Source organism: Perna viridis, chromosome 8 (assembly GCF_037379345.1).
Source record: "Perna viridis isolate PV_CMFRI_1.1 ecotype Kerala chromosome 8, ASM3737934v1, whole genome shotgun sequence".
Taxonomy (NCBI): domain Eukaryota; kingdom Metazoa; phylum Mollusca; class Bivalvia; order Mytilida; family Mytilidae; genus Perna; species Perna viridis.
In genome coordinates this window covers 12,417,290-12,427,823 of record NC_142452.1, presented here as the reverse complement: position 1 = coordinate 12,427,823, position 10,534 = coordinate 12,417,290, and the positions used below count along the sequence as shown (strand labels likewise).

General features: G+C 31.4%; 1 protein-coding gene and 1 pseudogene across 2 annotated transcripts; one reads left to right on the top strand and one right to left on the bottom strand.

The window, feature by feature from the left end:
- Positions 1-1,480: 1,480 nt before the first annotated feature.
- Positions 1,481-9,509, top strand: LOC148609367 (uncharacterized). Of its 2 annotated transcripts, XR_015924752.1 has the most exons (5): positions 1,481-1,640; positions 3,600-3,844; positions 4,668-4,799; positions 5,183-5,306; positions 8,022-8,158. XR_015924752.1 is itself a non-coding variant. In XM_088596105.1 (4 exons), the coding sequence occupies exons 1-4, from the start codon at positions 1,631-1,633 to the stop codon at positions 8,169-8,171; spliced, it is 537 nt and encodes a 178-aa protein (XP_088452231.1). In that variant the 5' UTR covers positions 1,481-1,630; the 3' UTR covers positions 8,172-9,509. The 2 variants fall into 2 exon arrangements, 1 of the variants encoding a protein (XP_088452231.1); XM_088596105.1 differs by lacking the exon at positions 5,183-5,306 and having other exon boundaries at positions 8,022-9,509.
- On the bottom strand, positions 5,347-7,003 carry LOC148609368 (uncharacterized; annotated as a pseudogene).
- Positions 9,510-10,534: the final 1,025 nt, after the last annotated feature.

The window sequence follows — 10,534 nt, the reverse complement described above, 5'->3', positions numbered from 1 at the left end:
TTGAAAAAGGACGAAGACATATTTGTCAGAAAATTAAGTCAAGTAAATATCCTGATAATTTTGGTGAACCCGTCCAAAATAAGCATTTTCTGGTGTAAAGACAACTACAGTACTAAAAAGTAATGTGGTATAAGTAGAAGTCATGCAATAATACATAATTAGTGGGGGTTTCAGTGGGGGTTCGGAGTTTCTTCTTGTATCGTATGATTTTTTTTTATTTTCTTGTGAAATGGGGAGCAAATATAAGCAAATAATGACTAGAAACTCTTCCTCCTTAAAAAGTTTTTAAAATCTCTAAAATTCTAGTTCCCCCTAAGAACATGCATACATGTTGTGTACAAGATGATATGATCCAAGACAGCAGAAGTCGTTGGATAATATTTTATGTTTGAAATAATAAAAATGATCAATAAAAATACATTTAAATGGTTTGAACTAAATTTACGTTTCAACCTTAATTTTAAGGATTTCTAGTTTACTGTACAGTAGTAATGGTATTGATTGTGATATGTACTATTAAAATTTAATGTTGTTCGAACGTTTTGTCATCTTTTGCTTTTCGACTATGATATTAAGATATTCACGTCATCGTTTTGGTTTAAAAAATAACCAGATTCTTAAACTGCTGTTTTACATTCACTCAGTGACATTTCGCTTTCGGTCGATATCTCCTTACTGTACCCGACGAAGTTGTATGCGTGTTTTGTCATAGAGCTCTTTGATCTCGCTTAACTCCTACAACGTAAGAAGTTGGAATTCCGTTCCTCCATACCCAAGCCTCTTACTTCTGAGCGCCATATTGCATACTGCTTTGAATTCGGCAGAATTATAGTAAAATATTTACCATTCAAAATATTTTATACAGTTTCTTTACCATAATCCCGGTTGATAAAATTACGGATTTTTAAATTTGCGAAACGAACGTATTGAATTAACCAACGAATTGCCTTTACCAACTTTAAATTCGTTTTGTCAAAAATATATTGTATTCCGCAAATTAAGTGGCCTAATTAAAAATGGCTGTTCTCTTAGATAACTGTCTTCATTACAAATATTATCTAGATCTTTAACAAAAAATTAGGACTTTTATCGCTTGATTTCTGTTATATCAAACTTCTTTTATGTAAATAAAAGACTTTAAAATATTTTACAACACATGTTTAGCTAATTCATATTTGCAGTGGCTTTCAACATGTCAGATGCTAGAGATTAGGATGACACCAATCAAGTCAGAAAATAGCTTGCCAGACAACCTCTAGCATTGTTGGAGTAATCTGGCTTGGGCTTAGCCGCAATTTCAGTGGCGGATCCAGAGATTAAGGTAAGAGGGCCCCCAAAAGAATTCTCGACATGATCACCGGTGAAGATCACCACTTGGTTGAATACCCGAAACATGCATGTTTCCTTTTTTTAATCGTACTTTAATGTATTTATAGAAACTGAACTTGTTGGGATCTGAGACTACTTTCTGACCGTCACATCAGTGTTCAAAATTTTTAGACAAATTCACAATTATATATAATGAATATACAACTTTTGAACCACATCAAGTGCGCATGACACCAGGAAATACATTATAACCAAAGTGTAAAAAGTTCCTGGAACCTGTGCATGAACAGAATCGACAGTTATGGCTTCAGGTAGGAACGATACATTAAGTTAAACTCTACAAAAATGCACCGTGACATTTGGAAAGAAAATACACTAATATCCATGCGACGATAAATAACAAAAAGATATTTGACTCAAAGTAATAGTACTCACATATTTAAAATTCTACTGCATTGCTGATATCAAGTACAGAATACAATTTGTCTTTTTTCTACACAACCTCATTTTTCATGTACATGACACTATTTATTTTGAATTGTTTTATTAAGAATTATCACCATGCAGAATGTAAAATGACATTTTATCTGGATTTTATCAATGTTCGAAGCCCCTTGAAAACCTATTGAGTGGGATTTTGTTATTTTAAATTATGTCGTGTCCTTTATATTTTCCAGTCTTTTCTTTTCTTAGGTTAAGGAACTATGTTAATATGTCTTTAGGCAAATGTCTGCTTTTACTTTTTTATTCAAATATTGACCATGTACCCTGTACATATGAAATATTTGTACCCCAAAACGTTATGTAATTCGCAATAATTTTGGCATCAATTGATTTTTATTGATATGTTTGTGTGAATAAAACTTTGGGGAGGTTTAAAGACATGAAATATTCATTGTAAACCATATGCATGTATACAAACGTTTTAATATGCATGGTTAATCATGTACGACATTGAAGACCAGGAAGTTTTCTACTATTTCTTACCTGTTGGGTTATATGCACCGGGCTGTTTCTGAAAACCCCTATTAAGTTTGTTACACACCGCATCGCTATTAGAAAGAGTGTTTACATTGATTTCATTGCATTCAGACCTGATATTTCTTTTTGAGAAAATGCGGCAGTAAAATTAATTTCGATACAGTCACAAGATCCCTCCTAAAGAAGAAGAAAGAAAAAAATATTCACCCTTAACCCCTATTGAAACATACTCTGGATAATTGCCTAAATTTATGAACACACCTACTGGGCATTGTAGATTTATTATTCAGTTTGTCTTTTGGTACTTCTACCAGCCCAAGTTATATATTTACTCTGGGCCCTCTTTATTTCTCCTTGTGCGGTTTATCTTTTTTTCATATTTCACTTACTGTTTTTTTATCATCAGTTTTTTTGTCATATCATGAGCTCATCTCTAGTGCTTTCATTGTTAATTTATATGGGTGTTTACTATAGTTACTTCTTCTTTTATATTTGATGGAATATTTTCGTTAACGAAAATATTAATGCCCTCTTTAATTTTAATCCATAACTGATTATCATATAACTCATTTCTAGTTTTAAGGAACACATCTTTTATAAATTGACTAGTTATGCATTTGGCCTTTTGAACATCTACCATTTCATTAAAAATAATTTGTTAGGTGTTTGTGTTGCATGACCTTTGGCATCAGTAATCATAAGTACAATATCATGATAATAGATACCCAGAATACTAGGTTTAATCTTGGTAATTAATGATGGTTCGTAGGTGCTTAATTAAGTGTTCTCCTTCCTAGTTTGTAATCGTCTGATGTATTCCTAGTGTATTCATTATTCCAATGAACAATTTATTGAACTCACTAGGATGCATTGAACCTGTTATACTATGTTCTGACCATTTTTTATCTCGAAAAGTAAAGTCTTCAATAAGTCATTTGTATATGTGGTTCCTGTGACCATTTAATTCAACAACATTTAGGTAAATTTTAATCCAAATATGTGATATTCGAAATTAACCATAATCACATTGCTAATGAAAGCTTGTAATTACAAACAATTGTTCAAGCGCAAGCAAGATAGATATACATATACCATTACGCATTACGCATTGGTCAAATGATATTTCTGTAAACCGATCCACATGTATCTGCAGTCTTACTAATTTTAATATGAGGAATCGTGCTTAAAATAAACATGTATAAAGCTAGTTACTGTATGATTACATCTTCCTTACGTCATACAAAATTAGAAGATATGTTATGGTTCACACGCTTCACTCCATTATGTAGCACACAACTTGCCTATGGATCAGAGAGAAAACCAGAACCCCCCTCCATATACACAAACAGCCCAGGGACAGAAGTATGTACAAGATTTTGTACAGCAGAACCCACAAGGTTTTATTCACACACAGCAACCAGGGTCATACGCTGGTCAGCCTACTCAACCACAGGCAGGCTTTTCTAATATATCTGGTGGATATGGCTACAACCAACCTCCGGTACAACAAACATCAAGTTCAAACACAGTTGTGGTAAGATTAGAATATATATACATGCACATCTTTATCCTCATAAATTAATTGATATAAAGAATATAAACAAGTACAACACACACACACACACACACACACACACACACACACACTTAGTAATCATACATTCAGTATTTACTTGAAAATTTAGAGCCCTTATCAAAGAATGGAGATTAAAAGAAAAGCTGGGACTTAGTGTATGTTAATATTGACAATATGTCTTATATTTAGGTTCTTTCGTGGTTTTTTACAGCTGTAGGTCTTGCACATACAACAATAGCGGCCACCTTATCCTGCTATAGCCTTCTTATTAAGGTGTCAAATACAGTTGTAATGTATCTTCTATTTACAGTTACATTTGGCCTGTTTTTAAGACACTCCACAACTATCAAGATCTACTGTAAAGTATCCCAGAATTCTGTTGACTCTGTGACATCACTTGCTCAGATACTCGATTTAAATTGTATAATACAAATAACAAATGTACTTATACTTTACTTTGCGTAAAATACTGTTAAAAAGTTAAAATGATATTAAGATACTTACTTGGTTTTCCAAACATATCGTCTTTCGTTTTTGCCTGAAACAGAAGAAAACTAGAGCTGCCAGCAACCTGAATGAAAATTCGATTGGTGACATTGGCACTATCAAAAATGTTGAAAAACTCCATCAAGTAATTCTATAAATCAGAGCAAGACTGTATATTATACCTTTGTCAATTTACAACGAAATTATCCGAATGATTATGCGAATAAACAAAAACTAAACAAAAATATAATATTTCATATAAATAATAGGAGGAATTATTTGTGTTTTTTTTAAGGTATGCCAGAATCAAACATCTCCCACCCTGATACTTAATCCTGCACCGTACAGTTATTTGGTACCAGCCATATTATCCTGTTTCTTCTGCTGTTGGTTGGTTGGCATTGGTGCGATTATTGCAGCCGTCATAGTAAGAATTTGATAACAGACACACTAATTTCATTACACGACATTGGTAAAGGTTTGCAAGTAATTTATATTCTAGAAAACTCATTGCAAGGGTAATTTCATACATTTACTACAGGTACAGTAAGATATTTTCAAAACGTGTTTTGTCAATTGAGCAGGGATGGGCACGATTACTGTCAAATGTAATCGATTATTTCATCAAAAATAACTACATTACTTTTCGAAAACAGTCAATTACATTCTACAAAATAAAAAAAGAAATAACTAGGAAAAAGTTACAACAATATTGCTGTTCAACATATTTATAGTGGAAAATAACAAAATTTACATTAGCATCATTTAAAGCTTTAAAGTCAGAAGTCAGAATTGCATTAATATTATCAGTTTGTGGAAAGTATTATCACTCAAGCGACATCTGTCAGGACGAAAGATTTTTCCAGCAAAACTAAATAGTCTTTCAACTGGTGCAGAAGAGACCGGTATGGCAAGGAATCTCTTTGCCATTGATGTTAGTATTGGATAATCATTTTCATTTGATTCCCAAAACCCTAATGGGTTATTTTCAAATCTTCAAATGGTTTCAGAATAGAACAAAGTTCCTTCAAAAGTTTTCTCTCATAAGGAGACAACTGAACTGATGCCCCAGTTTTTGCTAGTTTTTCCTCGGGTACTGCTAGAATGGACTTTGTCATACTTATTTGAGAGTTCCTACGAGTTGCATTGTCAGATTGAAATCTTTTCTCATTTTCAAGGATATCTGAGGCATTAACAGATTTTCTTACAAATTTAACGATATTTGCAGCATTTGAGATAATTGTTTTTAATTTATTGTTAGTGTCTTTCAAACCATATTTTAGCATTAATTGTAATGTATGGGCAAAGCAGTGGCCTAGTGTAGAGAAATTATTATCTGGTATTTCAACATTAAAATAATTAATTTCAGACTTGCTATCAGATTCATCACCACTTTAATTTTCAGATTTTTCATCAATCAATGTGTCGGGGAAACCCGGAAGACAAAATTTGAAAGCCTTTTTTTTTCCATATTGGCAGCATTATCAGTTATAACATTTCTGACTTTCTCTGAGTTTCTTCATACTCTTCGCAGATTTTATCTGATGTATGTCTCCCCCTAACTCGCTAACAAGAAATCGTCAAAGATTCTAGTTTCTAAGTTAAGATAAAGTGGCCAGTCATTCCAAGAAAGCCTCACATTTGGCGATTGGACCACATATCAAACGTTCGGCATAAGTGTTCAATAAAATTCAATTTATCTATCAAATTTTCATCAACCATAAACTGTTTCCAAATATTTTGTTGATAACTGTTTTCTGGAGGGAAGTTCATATCGAAGATCCAAAATATTTACAAAACTCTTGAAAAATGGGTTTTTCACTAGGGAGAGCGGTGATAAGGTGCCTGCTATTACATGGACCAAGACATTAGTCATTCTTTTTGTTTGGCGTCATTTTGACTGTATTTTGTACTTTTTTTGTTTACAAACTGAATTAATTTTTGTGGTTTATTTGATTCATTGCTGGTAGATGTATTTATGTATAGCTCATTGTGATGTTTTCTCTGAAAAAAAATAAATAAAATAAAGTCTTTAAATGTTGGTCCAGATAATTTAATATTTCAAGTAAAATTAAATGGTTTGAATTATTTTTTTGTTTTGACAATCTCTTTAATTACAGGTTATAAAACCACAAATAGAGAAAAACATGTAACCTAAGGCAATTTAATGTAACTCACACACTTAATCAGTAAAAAAAATCAAAACAGAGTCTTGCTGTCATTAGTTTAAATCTTTAATTAATTGACCAGTATTAAAAGAAAAGAATGTAGTTAAATTATATTTCTTTATTCTCTTATTTAAATTTATAAACAATTACAAAAATATGTGTCAAAGTGGAATGTATGAAGTTATTGTCTCGTATTGGTTCATTGTCAACACGACTTCTTATTCTTAATCTTAATGTTATGATGAATCAAATGTTATCTTTTTATAATGTTTTGTAAAATAAATCTCCAACAAATATTCAAATTAAATGATAAAATCTCATTGACATTCATACCACATCTTCTTACATCTATATGGATAATCAAACTTTATTTTAAATTAATTTAAAGTTTTAAAAATTAGTAACATACCTTAATGTGAGTTGAAAAAATTGATGTTGTTCCGTCATTCCCAGGTATGAGCATATGACAGTATTTTCATTTAACTTTCACAGTTCATTCAGAAGGAAAATCTGGTGGAATTTCATAATGTTCTCTCCAAGACATGACAAACAGCCACTTTGTCTTCCAAAATCACTACTTAAAATACTGAATCAAACAAAAATGCTCACTATTGTAAGTGAGTGAACAAAATTCTAAAGTTTAATATTGCACCCGAAATGAAAGAAGGAAAACAAAGTCTGGACTTGAATGACAAATAAAAAGAACTATTATTGAAAAATTATGCATTAAGGAATTTCAATACAATCAAACTTTTTATTTTAGTGTAGTTGGGATATTCATTCAGCCTTTGATATATTTATTTTGAACATAAATTAAAGGCCATTTGTTTCAAAAGCTGGAAATAAGGTTAATTTGTAAGGACATCTTGTTGACATAAAGGACTTTAAGAGAACAACAAATCTAATAAAATGCAACTTTTCAGAACTCTGAAGTCATTTTATACATAATCTTTTATCTCTACCTGTAATAAAGGTTGATTGATTGTTGGGGTTTAACGTCCGAGCAGCAATATTTCAGCTTTATTCAGACGAACCTGTAAAAAAAGAGCATTACCTGTAGAATGCATCCAATACACTAAAATAAATTGCTATTTTGTCCAACTATGTTTCTAAAGTAATCAAAATGTAATCGAAAGTAATCGATGATTACGTCATATTTTTTGCTGTAATCGATTCAATTACGATTTCATGTAATCAAAAAGTTGATCGATTACAGATTACTGTCGATTACTCTGAAAATTGTAATCACTTACAGTCGATTACGATTACATATTACGATTACCCCATCCCTACAATTGAGACACAGTTTGATAATACATGCAAGTGCATGAAAATTTATAATTGTATACTGTTACTTTATGTACATTTATGATAAAAAAAATCAAAATAAACCTTTATATCATGAAATTAATAGTTTATACTTTCCTTATAGATTAAAAGTATAGCAGTTGCATACATTGTAAGCATGTCTTTCATTTCAGTCCCGTGGACAATCTGATGACCTGAACTTCGACGAAGCTCGAAAATCAGCGAACATAGCAAAGATCTTGACCATCATATCGTTCGTTTTGGGTTTTGCTTTTTATGTTGGCTTTTTTATTATTTATAGTGTGGCATTAAATCAAGCTTGAAAAGAGAAAATACGTTGAGATGTAAATACCTTTCCTAACATCAATTTATAACTTTTATGTTGCAATGTATAGCAGAATCACTAATGTCATGTATGATATATATATTTCGGCCATCCAGGGAGACAATTCTACTTGCTGTCTGAGAAGTAACACCGAATTTATTAACATAATTATCTTGCTTGAACAACAGAATAGCAATGTGTATTTGTACTACTTATAACTAAGGACAATTCATGTCACCCAGCGTTAATTGTATACATAGTAATCATGAATAATACTACTACGTGTGATTTTTTTTCGTCTTACAAAATTTGTTCAGTAGATTAATGGTTTACTGTATACTGTCAACACTTTTAATATTGTTTTCGAAATCATTTTTATGCCTTTAACGCAGGTTTAGTATAATTGATGTTTAAAAACTCCAATAAAATCCTTTATAATATCAATTTATTCAAAGAAAAAGATAAAGATTTATCGAATATGTAGTTCTTAGTAACTACATAAGTTTTTAATGTCTTTAAAGTTTAAAATGTTTCAAACATTATAACATCACACCATTTTATCACAACCTTTATCGCATGACCGAACCTTTATCACAACCTTACTTGGAATATATCATTTCGTTGTGAGGTCTCTTGGATAGCTTGTATAATAGTATTGTAATCTTTTCCTATTTAAATGTATAATAAAGTATACAAAAATATGTTATGCATGATAAATCAATATCACATGTCATATCAACCTCGGTCAATATAAGCCCTCGGGCTAGAGACCGTCGGGCTGAATTATATATCAAGGGATGATATGGTATCTGATGCAGGTTTTGTCATGTTATATTCTCTTATTATCAAATGTTCGTACAAATGGATTTTTTTTCTTGATTCCCAACCTCCTAAGCCTGGCCTCTTCTCATTATCATATTTATCATTTGGGTATTGTATTTTATTTTTTTTTGCTAGCCGCCTAATTTTCCGTTTTATATTATGTCTACTACTCAATCTCATTAGAAATATGAGTTCAACTTGACAATATCATCTGTACGTCTGTACGTCTGTTACAAAACTTGTCTTTACATATACTTGATATTTTTGACGTAATGTAGTGTACACGTATAATTTACATTGACATAGGTAATAGAGATACAACTGCTTATTATTAGCAGTTTTATTAAACAGATGATATTACCAAGAGTTTTATTAGACATTGTTTAAGCCAATTAAACATGATAATTCTAAGCTTAAGAAACAATTAACTCACCTAAACAGTTCCTTTTTTATTTTTATTGTTTATTGTTTGTTGTTTGTACACATTAAACAAAATATATGGGACTATGCTCTTCTTATGTGTCTTTTTTACAAATGAAAATGAGCAAACCGCACTGTACTTTCAGAGTAAGCGTCCCTTCTTTTCTAGAAACGCCCACTGAATTGCACATATAATGACACGTCCAGGTAGACTTAAAGGAAAATGAAAACTATCTTTTATTGAATACATGATTTAGCTATTTCTCTTATTTTGTTGAGTTGATAATAAAATGTATATGTCGACGCTTTTTTAAGTTAAATTAGACAACAAATGTAGAAGTCAACATTTCTTGTATTTAAATATACAAAATGTATCCACCTCAACGCAGAAAACGTTGAGTTAGACATTTAGTAGCCTAGTCAACATAGGATATTCTTCGATGTTTTGAGACGTGTTTGTGTTCAGGTAGATAATTTGAAATTTAAGTGTCAAAATGTAACTGAGGAAAACAAAATGAGCATTTAAGTAGTCAGACATAATTTAATTGTATCAGTTACATTTGGTCTGAACATGGTTATTACACTCATTATTTTGGCCAGCAATGCGCGAGTTCATAATGACAGCCATAAAGCTTCTGTAGCGACAGTTTTAATCTTAACAAAACTGTTTAAGAAGCTTAGTTGAAAGGGGTCTTACACGTTACAAAACGTCAGCGTAGTTTCGGCAAGCTCTGGCTTAACTTATCAGTGATATGACATGTAGACGTTGAAGGTATGTTGCAACAGATGACAGGAAAGTTGACAATGCGAAATGAGTAGGTGTCGCTTTTGTAGTATAGTTTTCCGTTCCATCTATTTGTGAGTGTAGGTCAAGATATTAAGTTAACTTCATAGTGTCTGTAGGATACAAGAGAGCAATTATTTGTAATGCATTTTCCATAGGGTACCTATGTAGTTTGAAAATTAATTTCAAGAAAACCACACAAATAAGGAGGAAATAAGTTTCAGTTCCTGAAACTAGAAAAGTATAGTTTTTATTTGCACAAAAAAAGTATATGGTCATGCGGCAAAAGTTGACCTAAATTTCAGTTGTTATGGACTCAAAATTTAGCACAAAAT

Excerpts from the sequence above, each read along its gene's own strand:
- LOC148609367 (XM_088596105.1), top strand. Across the intron at positions 3,845-4,667 it reads CAAGTTCAAACACAGTTGTG|GTATGCCAGAATCAAACATC; the intron begins GTAAGATTAGAA and ends GTTTTTTTTAAG. Across the intron at positions 4,800-8,021 it reads CGATTATTGCAGCCGTCATA|TCCCGTGGACAATCTGATGA; the intron begins GTAAGAATTTGA and ends CTTTCATTTCAG.